The sequence below is a fragment of the Rana temporaria genome, chromosome 4, assembly GCF_905171775.1.
Source record: "Rana temporaria chromosome 4, aRanTem1.1, whole genome shotgun sequence".
Lineage (NCBI taxonomy): Eukaryota > Metazoa > Chordata > Amphibia > Anura > Ranidae > Rana > Rana temporaria.
In genome coordinates this window covers 396,100,446-396,127,250 of record NC_053492.1, presented here as the reverse complement: position 1 = coordinate 396,127,250, position 26,805 = coordinate 396,100,446, and the positions used below count along the sequence as shown (strand labels likewise).

Sequence of the window (26,805 nt, the reverse complement as noted above, 5' to 3'; positions counted from 1 at the left end):
AGACTACAAACTATACAAATAATATCCTTAAAAATACTTTTAAAAAAAAGACAATATATATATATATATTTTTTGACAGATCTGCTTCCTCTGCAATCTGCCGATTAATTACCATAATATGTTCCAAAGTACAATCTATTGTAGGACAAATCATGCTGTATCACCTGCCGTGTGCCAGACATCCCTAAACTGAAAAGGCGGGGTTCGATCTCTCAATTGTTTTGGTTGTGGGCAAGGAAGCCACAAGAGCCTAGCAAGGATTTTGTGTGCAGTTTTGCATTAAAACTGAGCTCTAGACAAAATCGCTAAACACAAAAGAAAATATTTTGACAGTTGGTTTACCAGCCAAAAGATTTATAGATATGTTCATCCAGCTTTGAAATGTATGCAGCTCTGCCACCCAGCACAGCCTTGTCTGGTTGGGGAGGAGACCCGATTTCTCTCTGTTACAAGTCCCTCACCTTGGGGGTAATTTGCTAAAACTAGTGCAAAATCTGGGGCAAGCCAAAGCTTTCACACTGGCACTTTACAGGTGCTATACATAGCGCCTGCAAAGAACCTCTCCTCTCACTCCAATGTGAAAATAGGATTTTTGTACTCACCGTAAAATCCATTTCTCTGAGTTCATGGACGGACACAGCAGCATTGACCTTAGGGTTATAAACCTTTCTTCTAGGAGAGACTAGGCAGAAAAAAACAGCACCTCCCAGGGGGCGTGTCCCCCGGGGTACAACCCACTCTCTGGAAGCATCCAGCCTCAGTTCATAGACAAGTAGTACAAACAAAGGAGAGGTGGGTGCTGTGTCCGTCCATGAACTCAGAGAAATGGATTTTACGGTGAGTACAAAAATCCTATTTTCTCTTCCGTCCATGGAACGGAGCCGTAGCAGACAAGTACATTCGTAGGGCCCAAACCACGTCCAAGGAATGCAAAGTGGCCTCCTTCGGGTTTTTCGGCCGAGGACATAAGGATGGCAAAACGATGTCCTCAATGTGAAAAGCCGAAACAACCTTTGGAAGGAATGATGGCTGCGGCCGCAGCACCACTTTATCCTCATGGATGACCAGGTAAGGAGCCTTGCAAGACAAGGCCACCAGTTCAGATACCCGTCTGACCGAAGTAATTGTCACCAGAAAAACCACCTTCTGGGACAGTAAACAACGGAATCTTCCGAATGTCCTCAAATGGAGCTTCTTGGAGCACCGAAAGAACTAAATTCAAGTCGCATGGAGGCAGTGGAGGACGCACAGGAGGGGCCACATGACGGACCCCCTGCACAAACGTACGCACCAAGGAGTGCACCGCCAAGGGTCGCTGAAAGTAGACAGCTAGAGCCGAGATCTGACTCTTAACCGTACTTAAGGCGAGAGCCTGATCCACTCCACGCTGTAAAAACAGCAGAATCCGGGACATCACATATGTACGGGGGTGCCACTTCATCTCTTCACACAGAGATGTAGGCCTTCCACGTACGATGGTAAATCTTTCGTGAAGTGGACTTCCGTGCTCGTAGCATGGTAGAGATCACCGAGCCCGACAGACCTCGGTCCTTCAACACCTGGCTCTCAACAGCCACGCCGTTCAAGCAGGGTGAAGGATCGGACCCTGCGACAGAAGATCTTCTCTCAGGGGTAGACGCCAAGGGACGTCTGCCACCAGACGCACCAGGTCCGCGTACCAGGGACGGCGCGGCCAATCCGGAGCGATCAGGATTGTTGGTATCCCCTCGGCTTCCACCCTGCGCAGCAGGCGAGGAAGAAGCTGCAGAGGAGGGAAGGCGTATATTACGCGATAGTGACCCCAAGGCGCCACCAACGCGTCTGACGCGTCCGCCCACGGGTCCCTCGACCTGGTCACGAATCACGACACCTTCCGATTGAGATGGGACGCTAGAAGGTCCACGTCTGGAGTGCCCCATTTTTGGCACAGGCTCCGAAAAACTTCCGGGTGTAGCGACCATTCTCCTTGGTCTAGCTTTTTGTGACTTAGGTAATCGGCTTGCCAGTTCAGCACCGCCGACAGAGCCGGAACATAACTTTCGGCCCACCGGAAAATGTGCGCGACTTCCGTCGTTGCAGCCGAGCTTCGTGTGCCCCCCTGAATATTGACGTATGCCACGGCCGACTGGATCCTGACCGGTCGGCCTTGCAGACCCAGAGTCCACTTGGAGAGACACAACAACTTGATTGCTCGGAGCTCCAGTACAATGATTGGAAGGCGGGACTCCTCCTGAGTCCAACGCCCCTGGGCTGACTGGACACCACAGACACCCCCCCAGCCGGAGAGGCTGGCATCCGTCGTGATCACTATGCAATGACACGGCAGAAACGATTTTCCGGTCCGAAGTACCGGGGATGTCAGCCACCACACTAGGGAGGATTTGACCAGTCGACTCACCCGAATCTGGTAATCCAGAGACGAAGGAAGTTTGTTCCAACATGACAGAATCTCTTTCTGCAACACTCGAGTGTGGAATTGGGCATACGGAACTGCCTCGAAAGAGGCCATCATCAGACCCAGCACCCTCATGCAAAAGCGAAGCGACGCCCATTTCTGGGTCGCCAACCGCTGCACTGCAAACTGCAGATTTTCCATTGGGAGAAAAACTCTCGCCTCCGAGGAATCCAGGACCAACCCCAGATATTCCAGGCGCTGAGACGGTACCAGTACTGACTTCTGGATATTCAGCAGCCAACCAAATTCTCGGAGGGTCCAACAGGTGATAGACACGTCCTCTTCTAACTCTGAGCTTGAGGAAGCTCTCAGAAGAAGGTCGTCCAGGTATCCCACGATAGCGATCCCTCGCTGCCGTAGCAGGGCCAGAAGCAGATCCTGGACAGCCCCCGACAGATCCTTCAGGCGACCCGGAGGAAGCCGGAGGTTGGAGGTAAAAAATCTGTTTGGTGGACAAGAGAAATTCTATCTTGTACCCCGAGGAAACTACTTCGCAAACCCAACGGTCGGAAAGAAGAGACCTCCACCGTCTTTCCAACCTCCATCAAGCCGCGAATTCGCAAAGCCGGCCCCCTACCCGAGATGCAGGCGGGGGCAGACCTTCATGCGGAGGCAGGCTTGTTGGGCTTGCGGAACCAGGTGCGCTTTTGCCCTTCAGTGGACGTCTTGGCACCCTGGAAATGTTTTCCTGCCACGCTTGGCGGGCGGAAAAAAACGCTTGTGGGTAATAAAAGAGAGTCCTTGCTTGCGGCGAGGCTCTTTACCCTTCCCAGATTGCGGGAGCAGAGTGCTCTTACCGCCTGTGGCATCTTTTAGGATGTCATTCAGGGACGCCCCAAAAAGCCGTTCACCCTTAAAGGGTAAGTCCACCAGGGACTTCTTAGAGGACTGGTCCGCAGACTAACACTTCAGCCACACAAGGCAGCGCAGTACCACCGCGGAGGCCCTGGAGAGCAAGGGGAGCGCATCCAGGGCCGACTCAGACACATTTTAGCCCTTGCACCAACTGGTCGGCCAGGTCCACAGAGAGCTCAGAAGCATTCTGTGCCTCCAGCCGCTGACCCCACCACTGTGAATATGGAGCGGGCCACAGCCTCAGCTCTCCTATCTGCGGGGTCCTTAAATGCAGGAGCCCCTTCCACAGGCAACGTGGTGGCCTTGTTCAGTCTGGACACCAGAGGGTCCACTGCCGGAGGAGATACCCTTTTGAGGAGGATTTCCTAAAAAAACTGGGTAACGGACCGCAAAGTATTTTGGCACTGCAAAAACTTTCTGCGGCCGTTCCCATTCCTTGTATAACAGTTTGTCCAGATATGGAACACAAGGAAACCCTTTCACGGTGCGGGGTGGCTTGCGGAACCCAAAAGGGACCGGCATGTCTGATGCCTCTGCCAAATCCTCAAGTTTTTTAGTGTCCCGCACCGCAGTGACAAATAAAAAAAGTGAAAAATCGCAAAAAATCTCCAGAGCACATGGACTCCAGAAAAGGCCATGTCTTCTAACGCTAGGCAGAAAAATACTGGGGCTGGATGTTTCCAGAGAGTGGGATGTACCCGGGGACACGCCCCCTGGGAGGTGCTGTACTGAGAGAAGTGTTTTTAACACACTTAAAGTGCTGTTTTTTCTGCCTAGTCTCTCCTAAAAGGAAGGTGTATAACCTAAGGTCAATGCTGCTGTGCCCATCCATGAACGGAAGAGAAAGTCCGAGGGCTTTCACACTGGAGCTGGTAGGACGGTAAAAAAAAAAGTCTTGCAAGCCGCATTCTTTGCATCGCTGTATACACCATTCCTAAAGCACCCCTGCCCATTGAAATCAATGGGCAGCGCTGCCAAACTGACGCTGCAGCGGTGCTTTTAACACTTTTTCGATCGCTAGCTGGGGGTTAAAAGCCCCCGCTAGCGGTTGAAAAGGGACGTAAAAATAATAAAAAAATAAATAAAATAAAAAAGATGGTAAAACGTTGCTACAAATAATGACTTTACCACCGACGCCCCCGATGCCTCGGTGTGAAAGCAGCCTAACTGAACAAGCGGAAGTAAGAAGCCGATTAGCTACCATGCACAGCTGCTCCATATTCTGATTGCACCAGTTTCAGTGAATCAACCCAATTGTCTGTTAATGGACAGTAAAAGTAGACGCAGCAGACTGAACGCAAGTATGTCAATCTGCTCCCTCCCTGGTTCCCTGGGCTGTTTGCACCTCTCCTAGTTTAAGCTTTGCTGTCCCGGGGATTGCAAATAGATGATACCAGCCAAATTCAAGTACGTACTTTGCGTTAAAAGAAAAACGTAAATACATTTAATGTATTGGTGAACACATATCTGCATCTATTTTATATCTATCTGGAGTTCACCTTACTATTTGTCAAACATGCAAAGAGTACAAATGCTATATCAGCAGGGCAATACAAACCTCGGTTTGCAAAAAAAAAAAAAAAAAAGAAGAAAGAAAAAAAAAAAAAAAAAAAATTTACAGAGGGCTAAAAACGTATGTTTAGAGTTCATCAGTATTAACACTCTTCTGAGCAGATCCTTGTTCATGATGTAGTTTTTGATGTGGTAAGTATGGTGCTCTACACAAAATGTCAGCAACTCCAAAATTAATGCAAGCAGCTGGGCTGTCTGATAATTATCTGCAAAACACACAAAAGTTTGAAGTCAGTAAGAAAAAGGAAAGAAGCATGTTCCAGGTGTTTTTACATGAAGACTTGCTCAATATATACACAGAGAGGAAGAATTCGGTCTTATGAAAATTACAGACAAAAAGCACCGCAGTCTACAGACATCTTCCTCCGAGCCTACACAGAATAATAAAATCCACCAAACTTTTCATCAGTACAGTAAATTTAAAAGCAAACAGACTAACTGTATGATCAAGCAATGTTATACAAATGTATAGTACCTGGACAAATCGTGCTACCCTTCGATGTGACAGCAGTATCTCCTGGGGAAAAAAAAAAAAAAAAAAGTTTCTCATCTCAATCATTTAAAAAAAACACAAGCAATTCACAGAAAATACCTTGAGAGGTTTAATCAGCATGTATATACTGTACTCTATTAGCAGGCCATTTACAGTGCTGTGGCAGTTCATATTTACAGGAAAAAGGTGGACAGACACCCCCTCCCCCCAAAACGACTCTACTTGCCGCCAGGATTGCCAAGCTGTCAGCTCCCAGGAGGTGAGTGGAGCAGGTATGGGGGAGGGGTGTTGGAAGAATGGGTCCCCTGTCCCCCTATAAAAATTACTCTGCCATGCAGCGCTGTACACAAACTTTATATCTTTTTTTGTTTAGACAAATAGAGCCTTCATCATCAGGTGCTATGCTACCACTTGCAGACTGCCCACAATGTTCATGTTTTAATTTTAGGCGCATACGTGCCCCGCCCCTTTTCTCTCCTAATTGTCTGAATGACCTGCGGGAGCCAATGGTGCCACGCTGCTGTTTCAGGCAATGAGGAGTGTCTCGGGCAGCTGAGACACTTCTGCAACATTGCTGGATCTAGATATGGGCTCAGGTAAGTATTAGAGGGGCTGCTGCACACAGACGGCTTTTTCTCTTAATGCATAGAATGCAGTAAAACAAAAAAACTTCTGCCTTTTACTTTAAGCAAACCTCTGCTTTGCCAATGCAAGGTAAATCAACAAGTTTGCTTCAATGCCCCTTTCCCCATCAGCACATACCCACCTTCTGCTCCGAGCTGCACTAGTTAAAAATACATGGGGCTAAATACCTTCATGTGACAGCACTGAGCTGACCTGAAAGCATAGGCTTGCTCTACCATCCTCTTACTGTGCATATCTTGGCCGCATCCCACCTAAAGTAATCTTAATTTACCTCATGTTCAGGGCGAACAACTCGGGTTAGTAAGGGGTTTATGCTATACCCAAGAGTGTTCCAAAATTCCATTATTTAAAGAGTTAATATAATGCTTCTTTGTTATTCTTCTTGATTATTTAGTAACTACTGACACCTTACCCTTGTCTGGCTCATCCTCCGATGTATTTGCTAGGAGGGGTGCAGTGAGGACTTGCATACAATGGTTGTAGAAGAAATTTAAGAACTCGCTCTTCTCAGTTTTCTGTTGGAAGAAAAATAAAATATACATATTAGATACACAAACAGCTTAAGCTACCGTTTATAACATGTCTGTTGAGCTGCGTTTTTCTGCACATCACACATATAGTATGTACTGGGCACATAGAAAACGGTTTATGTGCCATGTTCACACCATTCATGTGCAGTGGTGGACTAAAGAACATAGCTCAAGCATGGAGTGAACATGCCCTAAAAGTCAGTCAAAAGATAAACATGGTGACTGCCACCAAAAAAAAAAAAAAAAAAAACTTGTTGCCTAGCAATCATGCCAACCAACTTGCTGCTACCCTGAATCTGAAGAACAAGTATGGAGATGAGGAACTAAAGGGCTTATAGCAACAAAAAAAAAGCAGCTCCAGTTTTACCAACTTCTGGGGAAAAGGAAAAGTTTACCCCCCACACCTTAAATTTGAGTCAAACGTGCACACAAAAAAATATTTTCTATAAAAGCATGACATGTTTTTTAAAGGGGTTGTAAAGTTTTTTTTTTTCTAAATAGGTTCCTTTAAGCTAGTGCATTGTTGGTTCACTTACCTTTTCCTTAGATTTCCCCTCTAAATGTTTTTTTTTTTTTTCTTTGTCTGAATTTCTCACTTCCCGTTTCTCCTCAGTAAGCTTGCCCCCATGTTCTGGCTGGGGGTTAGTCAGCCAGAACAGCTTACCGAAAAGAAACAGGAAGTGAGAAATTCAGACAAAGAAAAATAAAAACATTTTGAGGGGAAATCTAAGGAAAAGGTAAGTGAACCAACAATGGTTACTAGCTTAAAGGAACCTATTTAGAAAAAAAAAAACCCAAAAAAAAAACAACACCTTTACAACCCCTTTAATTCTGGAGCTGCCTCATTCTACCGCCCTACAGTCTTCAACAGGCAGATCTATCGGTTGAGGAACAAGGGAAATAATACTCCAGACCGACTCCTCTTTGCACCAATCGAAAGATTAGATGAACACGAGACCATATAACCAAAAAATAAAAATATACGAAGTTGCCTCCCTTTTGCTGTAAACCTTTTAACTGCCATTCACATGATGTCCCCAGTGTTCATACTTGTTACAGGATATTCACTCAGATTATCGAGCTAGTACTAGAGACAGAAATCAAGCCCCAATTGTTCTCTTAAAGTGGAGGTTCACCCATTTTTAACATTACATTCAGCAGAGTTGTCCTAATGACAATCGGCTGTTTTTTCCCCCCCCGTACATACCGTATATTCACCGCCGCTTCCGGGTAGGTCTTCTGCGGGACTGGGCGTTCCTAATTGATTGACAGGCTTCCGACCGTCGCATACTGCGCGTCACGAGTTGCCGAAAAAAGCCGAACGTCGGTGCGCAGGCGCCGTATAGAGCCGCACCGACGTTCGGCTTTTCGGGAACTCGTGACGCGCTGTATGCGACGGTCGGAAGCCTGTCAATCAATTAGGAAAGCCCAGTCCCGCAGAAGACATACCCGGACATTAGGACAACCCGGCTGAATGTAATGTTAAAACATTTTTTGGGGGTGAACCCCCACTTTAACAAGTTTACTTTAAGTTAAACTCTACTGGCTCTGGAGAGGGTGGGTATTGCCATATTGCGCCCCCTCCTCCAGAGATGCAATGTCTGGAAACCTATGTTCCACACACGCATTCTAATGGCACAAGCCACTGGACAGCCACTTATTAATTCCTGGGCATGTGTGCCAGAGTTACATGTCCCCAGAACCTGACTTGATTTTCTCTATCTCAGGGCCATTTCACACTGATCAGTTTTTCTTCCATTTTTGCTTTAACAAAAAGGAGGAAGAAAAATGCATGACCAATAAATCCTATGGAGCTCTTCACACTAGTTGGTTAGGTCAACTCCTGCAAGCTGCAAACGCACACCCCTATTGAAATTAACTGAAAAAGCATAAAACCCATGCGTTATTGAGTCAGGTCCTTGCATAAAAGCACCAAAAAAAAGGCAAACATGCATATGCGTTTTTACCAACTTTTTGTAGTACAGCTTTGTGAAAAGCAGCTTTACAGATGCCAGCAATGAGTAGTGGATGTACAAGGCATAATAAATTGCTTCAGGGCTGGTTCACACCAGATGCAGTCCAGTGTGTTATTAATGCGTAGCAACATGTATTTCATACCGAAAAAAATGAAGCATCTGGTACTCGGCAAAATGCATAAAAAAATTACCAAAATGCATCAGAATGCACATTACATTACTTCTCAATTACTATATACATCCTGTATTACAACGACAACAACAATTGAAGGAAAAATAATAATAATTAAAAAAAAAGTGCAGGGGGACTGGGTGGGACCAAGTACTGGAATGCATCAAAAACGCACATGCAGAAACGCATCCGGAACACAGAAGCAGTGGTGTGAATCTCCCCTTTAGGCAGGAAAACCAACAAATGCTGAATATTTTACCGTAAAAAAAAAAAAAAAAAAAAAAAAAATTGACGGTGTGCACAAAAAACTGCTCCAGAAAACTACATTTTATGCACTTGGGGAGATAAAGAAAAAAAAACAAAAGAAGATGCTTTTACCCATTTGCATGTTCTTACATTAGCTGTCGCTAACATGTTTTCTGGATCTATCAAGGTCCGCAGGAGTCCCATCAATTGAACAGCTCCTCCAAGCTCTGGGTCCGTATCACAAATCATTTGCTCTATTACAACGTTAATTAAAAGAATGTCCTGTGGCAGGCAAAACAAAAAAAAATGGATGAGAAATTACACATTGCTTTAAAAGGTGCACAGTACCATTTGATGTACAAAATCCTAACATGCTAATGAAAAGCGTGTAGATCCTAGGCGTGGAAAAAACGTGTTTATTGTTAAATATTGTACTAATGGAAATTATGTTTCCCCAGCTGTTTCTGCCCAGAAGTAAGCTTTTCGAAGACCTCTGCTTTCTGATTCCCCATGCAGTCGAGTGGTCCTGGGCATTTTTGGGCACCCAGGAGGCACAGACACAGCAAAGAGTCCACGGCCCGCAGCCTGTCAAAAATGACAAGCTGAAATATGCTGCGTCCGGGCGCTGTTCCGAGTGGTGGCCGGGTACAGGGATGTATGCCCTGAATGCAGACAGAGTTAAAAACAAACATGAGTACTGCTCAGAACAGTGCCCATGCACCATATATGTCAGCATTATCTGCCTTCCATTCAGACAGCAACCGGTTCTTTTAATGGATCTGGCAACAAATTCCTGGATGGAAGGGTGACAAATTGCTCTCTAAGCTGTCATTTAAAAAGTGAAAACATTCTATTGTGCAGCACAAGCAGGTAAATCACAAGGCACACGTGTATGACCAAATAACCACTAAACAGATTATACAGTTTAAAGGCTTACGTTTACCTGTACATGTCAGTGTGTGTAGGGACATGTGCCAACATCCAAGTTCATCAGAATTAAATCAAATTACAGTGGTACTTGTACTGTGCTAACCTTAGACAAAAGTTTGGATTTGGACCAAGGGTGTTGACCTTCCTGGGCCATATTGGAAAAAGAGGAATGGCACATAGGGCCACATATAAAATTCACTAAAAAGGTTAGCTGATGAGCAATTTCCTCCTGTGGCTCTTAGCTGGTAAGTGCGTCCGCCAGCTCCATTCACTATAATGACAGGTGCGGCAGACAAAGCGCATCCAACAGTGATCACTGCAGGTAATCGCCGGTAATCGCTGGCTGTGTAGAGAGCTGCAAATAGGTGAGGCTGTCAGCAAACTGTTACTATAGTGAACGGGGCCCGGCAGCCACACCTACCTGAGAGACGCAATAGGAACTGCTTCTACAATTCGCACCAGCCCTAATCGCCAATGTGAATGTATATGTATTTGCTGTGTTGAGCATGCGTGTGTGTGGGGACTGGTGGGAGCAGCCCACCCAAGCACTCCCCTAGATTTGACCACGTAGCATTTATTTACTTACCTGGTGACCCTACATTCCCTGATGCTGGTGCTATAGCAAACATGGCATCCCTCCAGAGGTGCATTTGCCTGGCTTGTTAATGTAGGCTGTCACGGCTGCTACATTAGCACGACATCCCTACAGACCGGTTTCTTGGTGCCAGCAGATGGGCCTGGGCCGCATTCTAAACTCTCAGGGGCTGCATGCAGCCCGCTGGTTGGACACCCCTGAATTAGACTTTTTAAACCCTTTGTCTTCAGGCAATGGGTGAAGGTCAACAATGTTGTCCAAAGAAGAGGCCACATGCTTTGAAAACCAGCATACAACCTATTTAGCACTTGAATGTATTTGCTAAATGTAATTTGCCAACTCCATTGATATAGCTTTACACACATCCAGGTTTATAGAACCTTAACCAATAGGTGGATCTTATACAATTTCAAAGACTTCGTATTGTAGAGAGATTTCAATCTAAAACTAGTAATTTGTAAAACATTTGTGACTAATTTTAGACAAAGTAAACGTCAATAAAATGGATTTACAATCTGTGCCAATCACTGTACTTACATCGTCACTCTGCTGGGCTTCTTGCATTACAAACTCCCGAACCATGGAAGGGCTAAATTCTACCAGATAAGAAAATATATCTGTAGCGGCCGCTCTAACCTGTAAATCGTCCATACCCTAAAAGAACAGCAAACATTACTATGGCTGGAGGTATATGATGGTACTGAATACAATTGGGGTAAAGTTAGCAACTTCATAACAATACTGAAAAACCAGAAGCCTAGCGACACCTAGTCTGCTCAGGAACATTTTTAAGTTGAGCTTAAAGGATGTGTACATTTTAAAATGGTTACAGGTTCTGAAACAGTTAATATTCAGAGGAAATCTGCCTAAATCACAACTTTCCCCCCTTGCATGGGAAGAGGTTAAAGTTTGTCATACACACAGATTTCACTGGTTCAGACCATAGACTGAATGAAAGAAATCCATCACATCCATGCGAAGGTGAAGGAAGCTCTCCTGCCAGCAAGTACCCAAACAGTAACCACATCTGATGCGGTCACCGTTGGGCCTAAGATTTTTCCACCCGGCTGCTTGAAAAACCAGGTGGTGCCATCATGGTCACCCAAGGCTCAAATTATTTTTGAACTGGCTGAAATTTAAGAAATCTGTGGCAGCCTTTAGAGATGCTTTCAGCCTACCGAAAAGGCCTCATCCCAGTCTTCATCTTTGAGACCAATTTCAAGGGGGGATATCTCCAAACAAAAACACCAGTTCAGACATGAACACCACATCTACATACAGACATTAAGCAGAATTAATTGTAATGCTATTTAATTTAATTTATTACATTTGATTTCTCCTTACTGCTTTATTCTTCAGGCCACTGCTTAAAGGAGAAGTACAGCCAAAGCTCATTTGGCTGTACTACTTCTGTGGATCAGTCCATTCTGCACTCCTGTGACCTGTTTTCAGCAGACAGCAGGCTAAAGCCCGTTGTCGGCTGATGCAACAGAGCCAGTCCAAACCCGGGCAAGCTGGCGTCAAAGTCGTGATCTGCCCACATGCCTGGATCAGCACCTGGCTCAGCCTCTCAGTGAACTGCCGAGAGCCTGAGCCAGCCGCTCCCTCCACAGCCTAGGCAGAGCAGACCGCGATGACCAACAGTCACCAGCTCTTAGCTCAGGGAGCTGTGAGAACCGAGTGATCAATGGTGTTTAAACGCTCGGTTCTCGGTGTTAGAGGTGGCAGGGGACCGATGCTGCATCCAGCTAGGTAAGTAGGATTCAAAACTAAAAAGCAATTCCATACTTCTTTTAAGCACAGTTACCATTTCCAAGTGCTTCCTGTATCAAAGCAAATGTATTGTTCTTGTCCAACAAAATGACCAACAAGGAGGCATGCAAAACAATTCATGGGGTCATGGCAAACATCACAATTAAGAGATCTACATAAAACCTCATCCGCCAGTGAAAGTTCTGCATGTACATTTTTTATATCATGCTCAGTTTAAATTTCTTGATGCGATAGAGTAACTTGCCATTTCAAAGTCCATAACCATTTAAAAAAAAAAAAAAAACTTGACCTCAAAGTTCTAGACGCAATACAATAGTATAAACAGGTAGGCTAGGTTCACACTTGTGCGTCTCTGAGAGCCAGCGTTTTGCGTGGGCACAACAGCTCAGGTCCCTGCAGCTTTTCTGAAACCATGGGCTGCACAGGAACTGGAAGTGCAGAGTGGTTGCCAGTGCAGGGAAACCGTGCTGCTTTCCCAGTGTGTGCGGGTGGGCATTAGCATCAATGGTACCCTCAGTTATTTTAAGTGGGTGTGCTAGTGGCTGCGGGAACAGGTATGGACAAGCAGTGGCAGCCACCCGCACAAGTATGACCCTAACCCAAGGCAAGAGTATCAAAACAAACATTGTTGGAAGTCTTACCATGACAATTTCTAAAGCGGGAAGTATTCCTAGGTTGGCCAATGTTTTGAAGAAAGCATCTCTATTTTGAGGCTGCAACGTCTGCGAAAACGCACAGAACTCCTTGAAGAAGTTGACCTTTGGATGGAAAAGATGACTGTAAATATGAGAGAACCAATCTCGCAACTACAGTAACACAAACTGCACATCACTATGTCATTTATACGGGAAGAGGTGCCCTAGTCAAGGCCTTTCATCTTACCAACTCACGCCGTTTGTCATCATCGGTGGCTTCATCAGTCAACTGTGCAAAGACTTCTGACAAAAACTTTTCATCTTCCTGTATAAAATACACAATGCAGTCATTAGATTGGCAAGGATTACACATATGAGGTCAGTAGACCAAAAGGTAAAGGAGTGCACTTACAAAACGCACTTCCTATAAAAAAAAAAAAAAAAAAAAAAATTACAAATGAGGATTTCTATATTATGTAACCTGCACAAAAAATACACACAATGTTTCCATACTTGGGATGGAATATCTTCCAGAACTGGCATATAACTCAAACTAATCCTATTTTAACAGAGCTTGTCAACGTTCTGCAAATTTTTTTCATATTGCTGCCTTCTGGAATTAGAGTATATGCGGCATCACTTTCAATGAGGTGGTCGGTTTCCTTCCAGCCTGTGCAGTGGGTTTAGTTATAGTGTAGGGTGAATTACCACAGCCCCCCACAACCCTACAGAGAAATGGAAAGGACATCGCCGCAAGCATAGATTGCAATAGCAGTGTTGTAGTTTAGACTGATTATCGATATGTCACCTTAAAGTGGTTGTAAAGTCAGATTTTTTTTTTTAAATCTTTATGCCTTCTATGCGTAAAGATAAAAAGCCTTCTGTGTGTAGATGCCCCCAGCACCCCCTAATACTTACCTGAGCCCCATCTCTGTCCACAAGTTATTCAGCCATCCCCCCCGATTGGCCAAGACACAGAAGCGGTGCCATTAGCTTCCGTGGCCGTTCGTTAAGCAATCAGAGGGGGTGGGGCTGAACGGCAGCTCTGTGTCTGAATGGACATAAGGAGCTGCAAGTCGGGTGCCCCCATAGCAAGTGCCTTGCTGTGGGAGCACTGAACAGGAGGGAGGGGACAGGAGCACAAAAAAAGAAAAGAGGAGGATCCAGGCTGCCCTGTGCAAAACCCTCCGATGCTTCTCCTGACTCGCCCGTGCGATCGGCAAGCCGGAGAAGAAATCCACCACTGCCGGGCGTTGATCAGAGATTTCAGGTGACCAGATGGTCCCCAGTCATCTCTATGATCCTTGGAGGCCCGGGCCATGATGTTATGATAGAAAGTCCGGGCCGGCAGAAGTAAACAACGCCGGGGACATGGCTGGAAAGGAAAGGCCAAGCCAGGTTTTTTTTTTTAGCCTGAAGGAGAGATGTGGGATCTTATAGACCCCACATCTCTCCATAAAAAAGGACATGTCACGCACTATTCCTATTACAAGGGATGTTTAAAATAAAAAAAACATTTAAAGAGAAAAAAGTTTAAGGCGTCGCCTATGGGGATTTTTAAATACCAAAGTTTGGCACCATTCCACAAGTGTTTGCAATTTTAAAGCGTGACATGGTGGGTATCTATTTACTCATCTTAACATCAGCTTTCACATTATCCAAAACAATTTGGCCAACTTTACTGTTTTGTTAATAAAAAAAAAAAATTTGCAACGACCACCATTTTATTCTCTAGAGTCTCTGCTAAAAAAAGACATGTTTGGGGGCTCCGAGTAATTTTCTAGCAAAAATGACTGATTTGAACTTGTAAACAAAAAGAAAAGGCCCAGTATGGAAGTGGTTGGTCTCCAAACTTTCTAAACAAGGGGCTTAGTTTAGACTTTATGGGGGGCCCGAACTGTAGCCATTGGGAGTAGAAAAGTTCCTGACAGTGAGAAAAACATCTTTGGTATCATTGGGAGGAATTGTGCCTCATCGCTGGTTTCACAGGGAGGAATTGTGCCCCTTCAGTGGTGTCAGTGGGGGGGGGGGGGGGCAATAATGCCCCATTTTTGTCATCAGTGGATGAAATAGTGCCCCGAGGGCTGGATAAAAGCAAGCAAAGGGCCGCATCTGGCCCCCGGGGCCACAGTTTAGAGACCACTGATCTAGAAAGTATGCAACAGCCAACAATATTTATTAAAGACTGGCCTTTTCTGACACCACTTGTTGCATCTAATGATAGCTCAGATGTTTAGATTTAAATTTTTAAATTTAAGTTTTATTTTTTCCAACTATCCTGGCCTTTTAGAGCAGAGACTAAAAGTACTGAAGAGACTATCACGTTTGACTAATTTCTTCTGTACAGATTTCCTTTAAGAAGCACTTATAGGCCCCTTTCACAGATCCGCCTGTTCAGTGGGGAATCTCTCCGCTGAGCAGGCGGACGACAGGTTCTTATACACTCCGGTGATGCAGAGCAGATATGGCCACAGCCCGCTCTATGGGCGGCCAGATGTAAACAGACCGCCTGTCCATTTACATCTGACAGTCATTCAATTCACCAGATAGATGGAGAACGGATCCCCAATCCGTCTGTTTGTAGCAGATAGGATCAATGGATGTTCGGCCAATGGGATGCTCTCACACTGAGCTGTTTAAGTGCTTTTGCATAATAAAAAAAAAAAGAAGCAAAAAGCACAAGAAAAGCGCATGCCTTTAAATACTTTGCACTTCTTCACACTGGTCCGTTGTGCTTCCATTGTAGCGTTAAAAATCCTGCTTGCCACATTTTTGGTAAAAAAAAGAAAAAAAAGCACCTACCTACTGAAATGCATTAAAAAAGCATCAAAACGCAGTCAAATCCTGCACTTTTTTGGCTGCAATTATCAGCACCGGTTTATCGGCAAAACACCAATAACCCCACTTTGGCGGCCAATATATTGGTGCATCCCTGGCTTGTAAGGAAGTGTTCCTAGACAGCTGTAGCTCCCCAGTGCCAGGAGCACTCATGACACTTCCCCCACCCATGCTTGACTGTAGGCAAGACACGCTTGTCTTTGTACTCCTCACCTGATTACTGCCACACACGCTTGACACCATCTGAACCAAATACGTTTATCTTGGTCTCATCAAACCACAGACATGGCTCCAGTAATCTATGTCTTTAGTCTGCTTGTCTTAAGCAAACTGCAGGCTCTCTTGTGCATCATCTTTAGAAGAGGCTTCCTTCTGGGATGACAGCCATGCAGACCAATTTGATGCAGTGTGCGGCGTATGGTCTGAGCACTGACAGGATAACTGCCCCAACCTCTGCAGCACTCATACATCTATTTCCCAAAGACAAACTCTGGATATGATGCTGAGCACGTGCACTTATATCCTTCGGTTGACCATGGCGAGGTCTGTTCCGAGTGGAACCTGTCTATTAAACCGCTGTATGGTCTTGGCCACTGTTCTGCAGCTCAGTTTCAGGGTCTTGTCATTCTTATAGTCCAAGGCCATCTTTATGTAGAGCGACAATTCCTCTTTTATGTGTGCCATGTTGAACTTCTAGTGACCAGTAAGAGCGAGAGCGATAACACCAAATTTAACACACCTGCTCCCCATTTACACCCGAGACCTTGTACCACCAACAAGTCACATAACACCCGGGAGGGAAACTGGCTAATTGAGACCAATTTTGTTACCTGCAGTTTAGACATTATTGGCTGTGTGTCGAGTTATTTAGTGAGAAACTGTACATTAGAGCTGCACGATTCTGGGAAAAATTTAAAATTTGCATTTTTTTTTGCTTAGAATAAAGATCACAATTGGCTCCCGATTCTCACGGTGCAACATCTTTTAACATTAAACAAAAAATTTGGGTTAACTTTACGGTTTCGTTTTTTTTTTAATCATTAACCACTTGCTGACCGGCTCACTCCGATATACATCTACGTATAGAATGGCTCTGCTGGGCGAAGCCCTGTATGGGTACGTTGTACCATTTAAAAGCCGCCGGGGGGCAGGCGCGAGTGCCAGCACAGGGATTTGTGTGTGTAAACACACAAATCCCTGTTCTGTCAGGGGAGAGGAGACATATAGTTTGTTCCTACCAAGTAGGAACAACGATAGGTCTCCTCCCCCAGTCAGTCCTATCCTCATTAATCGTGCAGCTCTACTGTACGCACATTTTTGCAAGCCGATCAGGTCCGGTCCAATGCTGAGCTGTGAGCGGCGGCTTCAGCGTGTAGGAGTGTGCAAGAGAGGCAACTGACAACAGAAGCCCCATAGTTACTCTATGGGTGATTTCACTTCCCAGGCATTTCCCAGCCGGCTGTCTCTTCCACACAGCATCCACCCCTGGAGATCAGCTAAAGAAAAATGTACGTATAGCGATTTTTGCTTTACAGGATTAGATTCTTAGAATATGTCTGCCAGTAGATTTAGGCCTCTTTCACATTGGCAGCTGTTCTGCCGCTGTTAATAACATGTTTTGTTATTTTGAAATTCCAAGACTCCAGGCACAGCGATCACTTGCAGTTGTACATTGCGATTACATGCGGCTGCATTTAACTGCGGTGGAACATTGTTGCCATTTCTGATGTGCTTCCTGTTTTTCTTTACTTGTTGCCTCTGCCATTCGCAGGTGAAATAGTACACTGCATTAACCTGCGGTTATGTACAGATAGCTGTGATAAATCAGTCCTGGACGCAGTCAAATTTTTTTTTCTAACCGCAGAAAACCCCATGTAACAAAACGATGCTAAACAGTGTGTGTGAATGGGGCCATAGCAAAGCATTGTCTGAGTTTAGGTGTGGTAAAAAACGTCATCTATTGCAGCTGAATTCTATCACCCCGTGTGAAAGGGGCCTTAACGTTAGCTAGTTTTAGGCTGAATTTCTACTTAAAGTACTTTGTTGCCCTCGGCCTTCTCCAATAATTATAGCAGTTGGGGGAATAGTCAGAGGGAGCCAGAGCATGTAGATCCACCTCTCCATATGTGTGGTGCAGACATTGGTAATTAGGAGTGAGGAGTTTTAAATGCAAAGAGGATTATGCCCCCTAACAAGAAGCAGGATCATCTACCTTTTTCAGTTGGGAAGAATGGCACCTGCCTTATGCCTGTGTGTTTTTCCCACTACTTGTCACATCCAGTTATTTTATTTTGTACTATCGGGGTGTTTAAAGAAACAAAACATAATGGAAATGGGCATGTTTTGCAGATGTACCAAGCGTCCTTATTTATTATCACTTTGCCTTGTTATGCACCTTAAAGCCAGGGGAGTCAGCTCACCAGCCAGGCAACTGGCATTTTATGAAGTCAGCAACATACATACATCTCTAATGGCAGAGCTACTGTTTAAATGCCATGTGCTCATTATGCACCTTATGTCAGAATCGGCTTCCACTTCATTCTAAAGATAAGGAGATATCACTCTTCACATGAGGTACAATCTCCAGGGCCATCATTCTCCTTTTAGCTTCTCAACATGGCAAACCAGTATTTAGGAACAAGAACAAAATTTATTTTTCCAAATCCAGCTATGACATGTAAAGAAGATAGAATGGTCCCACGGGTAAATGTTGAGTCACAGTAACCACATAAATGTGCTATAGAAAAAAGGGTACGTTTATCCAAAACTACAGGGAGGTTATGTTATGTGATCAGTTCAGAGCTGAAACTGGAATTACGTTTTAAAGCCATGGTATTAGTCAAACACTTCTCGTTTTCTTTTATGAGCAGAATAAAGAGCGAAGGGAAAAAAAAAAAAAAACATAAATAAAAAAATAAATAAAAAAGGAGTCCTTTTACAGATCCAACAATCGAGGACATGTGAAAAGAGATCTGTGGGATGGGTCTACTCACCTGCAACATGCTGACAATCTCCACTTTGTTGAAGAAAATGAAAGACGTGAGTGTAGACAGAAAATTGTCTTCAAATACAGATGGCGTGGGCAAGATAACATCTTGAATGTACTGTACCCTGTACGTTTGGTGGATCTTTTGCCTAAGTTCAGAGTCCGTTATGGGGATTACTTCTTTAAACTTTGCAGTTTTAGTCAAAAACTCTCGATGTCTTTTTGGCTGAGCCAAGGCTGGGTCGTACTCCAGGCACCCCACAACATCCATTATGCACTCGTCCGAAAACATCACCTCAAACAGAGTCGCTTTGTTGAGAAATAATATTCCCCGAATAATCTCATATAAATGGTGCAATCCTTCTGCGTTATCCAAGTTTTCACAGGTTTGGAAAAGTTGCAAGAGCTTTTTGATGTAGCCCTCGTTCTCCAAGGCTAGGGCTAGCTTTTCCCTACGGATAGGCGATGACAGGACTGAGGTAACAAGGTCAGCAATCTCTTCAAGTTTACCGAGTTCACAATCAGGAAGATCAATCAAGCTGCTCGTTTCAGGCATCTCCTCAAAGCGTTCCTCTTCGGACTCGTCAATGGGGTCTTGTGTGACTTCCACAGAAGGGTCTTTCCCTTGAACCTAGAAATCAAAATCAAAGACCGGTCAAGTCATACTAATCATACAGGTGTATACAAAATCTACAGCTTTGTCCTCATATAAACTGGAAAATATACTAACGCATGGGAATAGAATTTACCTGTGATTCAGTTAAGAAAGAATTCTGCCAAATTTTGCTTTGGTTGCTAGTGGCTGTCAACCTTTTAGCTGTCAGGGTAGCTTTTGATTTTTTTGCACACTTAAAGCTTAAAAAAAAAATTGTTTTAGGCCTGAAAATTACATAAAACCTCCAAAACATTATATATTTCCTGAAAGCAGAGACCCAAGAGAATAAGATAGTGATAGTCAATTTTTTTAATATCACACAATATTACTGCAAAAGGTCTAAGAAATGCAAAATTTCAGTAAAACAAATACAATAAAGTTCATTTTAGAGCACATGAACGTAGTAAAAGTACCCAATTTTTGGGTAAAATATAAACCATGATTGCACAGAGTATATAGATACCCAACATGCAAAACCTTAAATTTGTGTGCGCCTGTGAAATGGTGACAAACTTCAGCATATTTTCCATAGGCGATGCTTTAAAAGCCTCCTATAGGTCATCATGTTAGGGTTACAGGAGAGGTCTGATGCTAGAAATATTTCTCACGGTTTGTTTGTACTTGGCCGTAACTTCAATTTTTTTACCCTGAATTTTTCCTTCATCACAAAGGGGACAAAAAAAAAAAAAAAGGTCCCCAATGTGATGATTTTTTGGTGACAGGTTCTCTTTAAAAGGGGTTGTAAACCCTTGTTTTTCTTTACCTTAATGCATCCCATGCATTGAGGTGAAAAAACATCTGACACTTAGCAGCCCCCCAGTTTTGGGGTTCTTGGCTCTCTTGAATGGATAAGATTGATAGTAGCACAGCCATTGGCTCCCGCTGCTGTCAATCAAATCCAATGACATGGGCGACGAGTCTGGCATTCTGTGTCTATAGATTCAACTGCTGGACTCGGCACCGCTTCTCCTAGGGGGTTATCTGATGCGAGGAGCAGCGAGAGCTGCCGGGGGACCCCAGAAGATGAAGTTCATGGCCTTACACTGCAAAACAATCTGCACAGTGGAGGCAAGTATGATATGTTTGCTATTTACACCAAAGACATTGCTTTCTAGGTCAGCAACAAGGACGGGAGGAGGAGGGAAAGAGATCGGAGGTGTGTGCACTCTTCCTTCCATCTACCCACCCGGCAGCACCCGATATGTCGGTCCTGGGCCCACAGATGGGGACAAGCAGAGCCCAAGATACATGGGGGGGGGGGTGAGAGTGGCCACGTGGAAGCAATCTGGCAGCTTCCACCTGACAGGCAGAGGAGTCTGCTTGTCTGATTTACACACAATCCTGCTGGCTGCAGCCTCTGGGAATCTCCAGCTGCCAGGTTTGTATGACGGGTTAAATAAACAATATTTTTGAGATCTACCAATATGTAGTACAAGAGCCTACATGTCTAGCTACTGAGTGAATTGATCAGGCAGGGCTTTTACTGGATTGTTTTTTTTCTTCAAAAAGATTGAATAGAGATTGCATTTTCTGATTGGAAAGTCTATAGTGAGCTTGAATGCCTAATAAAAGTGATCAAATTATTTTAGCATGGTCTGGATTTCTGGTTTCTGAACCTCTGACATGCCAATTAGCATCTGGAAATAATGAATAGTTTTAATAAAAATGTAAAATTGTTATTATTCTGTGATAGTTAACAGCAGTACAATGGTTCTTTCTGGTTCCCAACTGGAATAAGCAGAGGCAAAGCAATGTTTACTAAATACTGTGCTGTCACTGACTGACCAATGCCAGGGAGTCAGCGCCACTCAGCTTGTACATGGTGGTTGGTGCTGCTATAGAAAATAGGCACGCAAAACAAAGTACATCGATATGTGAGCATTCCTGCGCATGTAAATCACAGACGACTGAACTGCCAGGCTACTGCATGTCTATGGCTAGCCTTTCTTCATTCCAAATGACTGTATAAAGAATTATCAGTAAAAGGAAAATATATTTACCTGGCATATCTTTTCCCAGATTTCATCACAACCAGCCTTTTCTTGAAAGCTGAGAGCCAAATCATAATTTTCTGCTTCAGACCAAACAATCAGCGTATCCTGAGAAAAAAACAATTACATCAATCATTTAAAAATATAAAAAGGTGCATTTTCTTTTATTTCAACCAATAAAGTTTTATCAAATGTGTTTTGGGAACATAGCCCAGGACATTCCAAATGATGCTGTGTATCGCCCTCTTCACTTGGTCCACATGATTACCATATGTAAATACACATTAACCTTTTCACTGCCAGTTTTGCATTTATTTCACACATTACATTTAAAAAAAAATAAAAAAACAATAAAAAAATAAAAAATCTTTAGGTATGAAGATTACATATATTTTCTGAAAGCAGACACTTTTGTGTCACTTGATGTTACTGCAATGGTCTAGAAAATGCTAAGTTTCAGTAAAAAATAATAATAATACAATAATACCCAAACACACTAAAGTGAAATTTAGGACACACAAAAACTACTGACATTTTTGACAAAATATTAAAAATGAGGGGGCATCGAGTAAAAAGATACCCAACATGTCAAACCTTAAAATTTGTGTGCGCCCGTGAAATGGGAACAAACATCAGTACCCTAGATTTTCTATAGGCAACGCTTCAAATGCCCCCTATAGGTCATCAGTTTAGTGTTATGGAGAAGGTCGTGTGCTAGAATTATTGCTCTAATTCCGGCATGTGAAGCGGTATGCAACATGTGTATCCCAATCAGCGTTTCACGCGTAAGCATCCAGACATGTGCGTTTACGTGGGGGTTGGGGCCTCAATTTTTTTTTTTGAGGGGGATGCTGTGTGCTTGGGTTAAGCTCCCCCCCCCCCCCCCCCCATAGGGGACAAAAATTGATGATTTTTTTTTTCTTTATTCACTTGTAATGTGCCTTTGGATTTACTTGGAAATGCGACTACTCCAGAAGAATAAATTCCCTAGCACAAGCGCCTTCCTCCCTGCACATCATAGCCCTCATCACATGAACAGATCCTAGCGCTGGCTTCAGTGTACAGCAGGGACAGCCAACAGATGCCCCATAGTAAGCCTATGGGTGAAAGCATCACACAGGCTCTAGAGGCGTTATCTGCAGACCCTCCTGTACACTGAAGCCGGTGCTGGTGGAGAGATCAGGTGACTGGACTAGAGTGACTTCAGAACATTGATCATACATATGAATGTGTTTGCTCTTACCTGCTGCTTCTGATATGCGGTATTCGGATTTATCTTTGATTCTAAAAGCAACGAACCTGAAAGAGATACAAACCAATTTAATGACATTAAAAAAAAGTTACAAAACAAAAAGCATCTAAAAAACATTTTTTCTCTGTTTTGGATAATGCAGTGAAGGATTAGAACCCATTAGAGTTTTTACGGCTCTCAGAGGCTCCGTTAAAAAAATTCTCCGTTTGGCAAAATTGGTCCTCAGGACACGTAGGGAAGGAAAATCTAATTTGGTACCTTTTGGGCGGGGAGGGGGGGTGGGTACCTGGTTTTGACAGGTACCCGCTCCCACTCGCTGTGGGAACTCAGCCGGATATCTGGACCCCTCCTCCTTCCCCAGCAGCTGGCCCATTCACAAAGCTCAGCATTTCTTTACGCATGCGCAGTAGGTAACCAGCTGCAAGGCTTCACTGCCAGTTTACCTTAGTGGAGGTAAACCGGCTCGGGTGAGGACACCGCTGGACAAGTGTCCCAGTATTAAAAAGTCAAGCTACAGTATTTGTAGCTGCTGACAATTTTTTTCGGAATGAGCTTCTCTAAGGAGATTAGAATCCCTGTCCGCTTTTTATTGTCATGTTTGTTTGGTTACAGATTTTCCCCACTTCCTGCCTGGAAAATGTCAAATGGAAAGTAAGACATTTTAGAGACATTCATTTTTCACATCATGCATGGCATAAATCAAACATCTAGAAAGATAATTTGGTCAGAATTGCCAAGTACTTAGTTTTGTCAGGTACCCACTCCAACTTTCAGCTCAGCAGGAAGTTCTCTCTCACCAGCTGTAAAGCCAAGCCAAGATGGAGGCGCCAGCACCCAAGAGTGACGATACCGAGGGCAACAGAAGATACTTAAAGTCTAAGTTTATCTTAAAAATGAACTAAAGGCCTCGTACACAGCAAATCAAATGAAAAAATTCATACAACCAGCTGTATGCCGATTTTCGGACAGTCAGTATGGTGTTTGACAGACGATTTTGCTTTTTCGTCAGACAAAAGCTGGATGAGCAGACTATAAAAAACTTTGTCGGATGTGAACTCAACATTCGATTTTTGTTTCTTTAGTATGGTTTTTGTACGAAAAAAAAAAAAAATCGTAAGATCAAGACTACGCATGCTCAGAAATGAAAATACATACAAAACTACTCACATTACGTCACTTCTGATGATGTATTCTGTCGTACGAAAATTTCCGTATTGTGAGTAACCTCTTCACTTTCGACATGAGACTAGCACAAAAAACAGACGTTCGGTCGTCCGAAAATCTGATCATGTGTACAAGGCTTTACTCGCGATCCGAAAATCGGATGAAAAATACAGATTTCAACGCGATCGTACGATAATCGGAACGTTGGTGCAGAGCTTTCGAGAGCCGATCACAACAGTTCATCCGATCGGACAAACACAATTTTTTAGTTTACTATTTTAGTTTAATTAGTACAGTTGTCCGAAAATACAATACAAATACATTACAACACATGACATCACTTCCATTATTTTATTCTGTTGTATGAGAAGTTTTTTTTAACTTCAATAAACTCTTCAGGTTCGATATACGACTAGCACGCAAAAAAATAAAAAAATCTGTCGTCCGATTTTTGGATCTTGTATAACTCAACTGGCGGGCACATTCCAGCAGCAAGCAAATGCTGTATGGAAGAGACAGCCGGCTGGGAAATGACTTACTATGGGGCTCCTGTTGTCGGCTTCCTCTCCAGCAGACGTAGAGAAGCCGCCGCTGACAGCTCAGCGTGGGACCGGACTAGCTGCAGAAAGGTATGCAAGACAGAAGTGATGAGTCTTTTCTGGGCTCTCCTGTCCAATCGCGGAGCCCAGGAACACTGCGGCTGGCGGCTGCACTGCACAGAGGGAGGAACTGACGTTGTTCCTCCCTCTCTATGATCCCTGAAACACAAGGATTCCGTTACTTACAGCTCCGCCTCTCTGTTTAACTGGCCATTAGCGGCCAGGATAACAGCCGATCAGTGTCTAATCAGCTGCACTGGAGGCCAATAGAGACCCCAGATCTCTCCATAAAGAGGACCTATCACAGCACAAGCTGTCAAAAGTAATGTTGTTCATCCCTTACGATGGCAATAAAGCTAATGATTTTAATTTTTTTTTTATATTAAAACACCCCTGACCCTCCCTGTTTTTTGTGTAATTGTGAACGCATACGCAAGTTCCATATGCAAACAGTGATTACACCACACACGTAAGGTAACATGGTGAACACCTTTAACTCTAAACTGGTGACCTGTAAACATTTTTAAAGCAATTGCCTATCGAGAATTTTAAGTACAAAGGGCCAGATTCACAGTGCAAGTACGCCAGCGTATCTACTGATACACCGGCGTACTTTCAAATTTTCCGCGTCGTATGTTTAGTTTGAATCCTCAAACCAAGATACGACGGCTTCTGGCTTCAATCCGACAGGCGTACGGCTTCGTACGCCTTTGGATCGTATGTGCAATACTTCGGCGCCCGCTGGGTGGAGTTCGCGTCGGGTATGCCAATTAGCTTTTTCCGTCGATCCACGCGGTACGCGCGGCCGTCGCAGTCTCTTACATCGTCGCTAGTCGGCTTTTCCCAGCGTATAGTTAAAGCTGCTATTTTGTGGCGTATAGGTAGACTTGCCATGTTAAAGTATGGCCGTCGTTCCCGCGTCAAATTTTAAATTATTTTTTTGCGCAAGTCGTCCGTGAATAGGAAAGGACGCAACTCACGTCTAAGTTCAAAAAATGTCGGTGCGACGTCATTTCGCGCAAAGCACGGCGGGAAATGTCAAAACGGAGCATGCGCAGTTCAATCGGCGCGGGGACGCGCTTCATTTAAATGAATCACGCCCCCTACCCGCCCAATTTGAAATACGCGCCGAGAAATACACTACGCCGCCGTAACTTACGGCGCAAAATCTTCCTGGATTCGACTTAGAGCCAGGTAAGGTACGGCGGCGTAGCGCATCTCCGATACGCTGCGCCTGGGCAATTCTATGTGAATCTGGCCCTATAGTTTGGTGCCATTTCAGTGGCAGACACAATTTTAAAGGGTTACGTTAGGTATCTATTCACTTGGCGTAACATCTTTAACATTTTACCAAAGAAATGGGTAGTACGGTATATTGGGTTTGTGTGCAATAAAATTTAACTATTTAAAAAAAAAAATAATTGTTCGAAAAACTGCTGCGCAAATACCGTTTGACATAAATTTTTTTTACAAAACCCATCATCATTTAATTCTCTAGGTCTAGGGCCTCTACTAAAATTTAGATATACACATATATAATGTTTGGGGGTCCCAAGTAATTTTCTAGCAAAACAAACACAGGATTTTTACAAGTATGTGAGAAGTGCTTAAAGTGGAAGTAAACTTCCAGAACTAACTTTTACCTATAGGTAGTGTAAATATCTCCTAAACGGGCACCATTATACCGTATTTATCGGCATAGAACATGCACAGGTGTATATAACACGCATCTTCATTTTAAGAAGTTTCAGGAAAAAAAAAAAAAAAAAAAAAAACACTTGAATCTTAACCACTTAAGACCTGGACCAAAATGCAGGTAAAGGACCTTGCCCCTTTTTGCGATTCGGCACTGCGCTGCTTTAACTGACAATTCCGCGGTCGCATGACGTGGCTCCCAAACAAAATTGGCGTCCTTTTTTTTACCACAAATAGAGCTTTCTTTTGGTGGTATTTGATCACCTCTGCGGTTTTTATTTTTTGCGCTATAAACAAAAATAGAGCGACAATTTTGAAAAAAAATATCAATATTTTTTACTTTTTGCTATAATAAATATCCCCCCGAAAAAAAAAGAAAAAATATAATATATATAAACTTTTTTTCTCAGTTTAGGCCGATACGTATTCTTCTACCTATTTTTGGTAGAAAAAAAAAAAATATATAATCGCAATAAGCGTTTATCGATTGGTTTGCACAACATTTATAGCGTTTACAAAATAGGGGATAGTTTTATTGCATTTTTATAATTTTTTTTTTTTACTACTACTACTAATGGCGGCTATCAGCGATATTTTTCGTGACTGCGACATTATGGCAGACACATCGGACAATTTTTTGGGACCATTGTCATTTTCACAGCAAAAAATGCATTGTTTACTGTGAAAATGACAATTGCAGTTTGGGAGTTAACCACTAGGGGGCGCTGAAGGGGTTAAGTGTGACCTC

General features: G+C 43.7%; 1 protein-coding gene across 1 annotated transcript in view; it reads right to left on the bottom strand.

Annotated features, from left to right (window-relative positions):
• The window catches only part of PPP4R3B (protein phosphatase 4 regulatory subunit 3B), a 57,480-nt gene that overhangs the window by 16,250 nt on the left and 14,425 nt on the right, over positions 1-26,805 (bottom strand). The window contains 10 exon segments of the mRNA XM_040351159.1: positions 4,930-5,088; positions 5,358-5,399; positions 6,433-6,535; positions 9,095-9,226; positions 11,007-11,123; positions 12,884-13,000; positions 13,125-13,202; positions 18,709-19,332; positions 21,357-21,455; positions 22,591-22,646. Coding sequence (XP_040207093.1) covers positions 4,930-5,088; positions 5,358-5,399; positions 6,433-6,535; positions 9,095-9,226; positions 11,007-11,123; positions 12,884-13,000; positions 13,125-13,202; positions 18,709-19,332; positions 21,357-21,455; positions 22,591-22,646 — 1,527 coding nt within the window.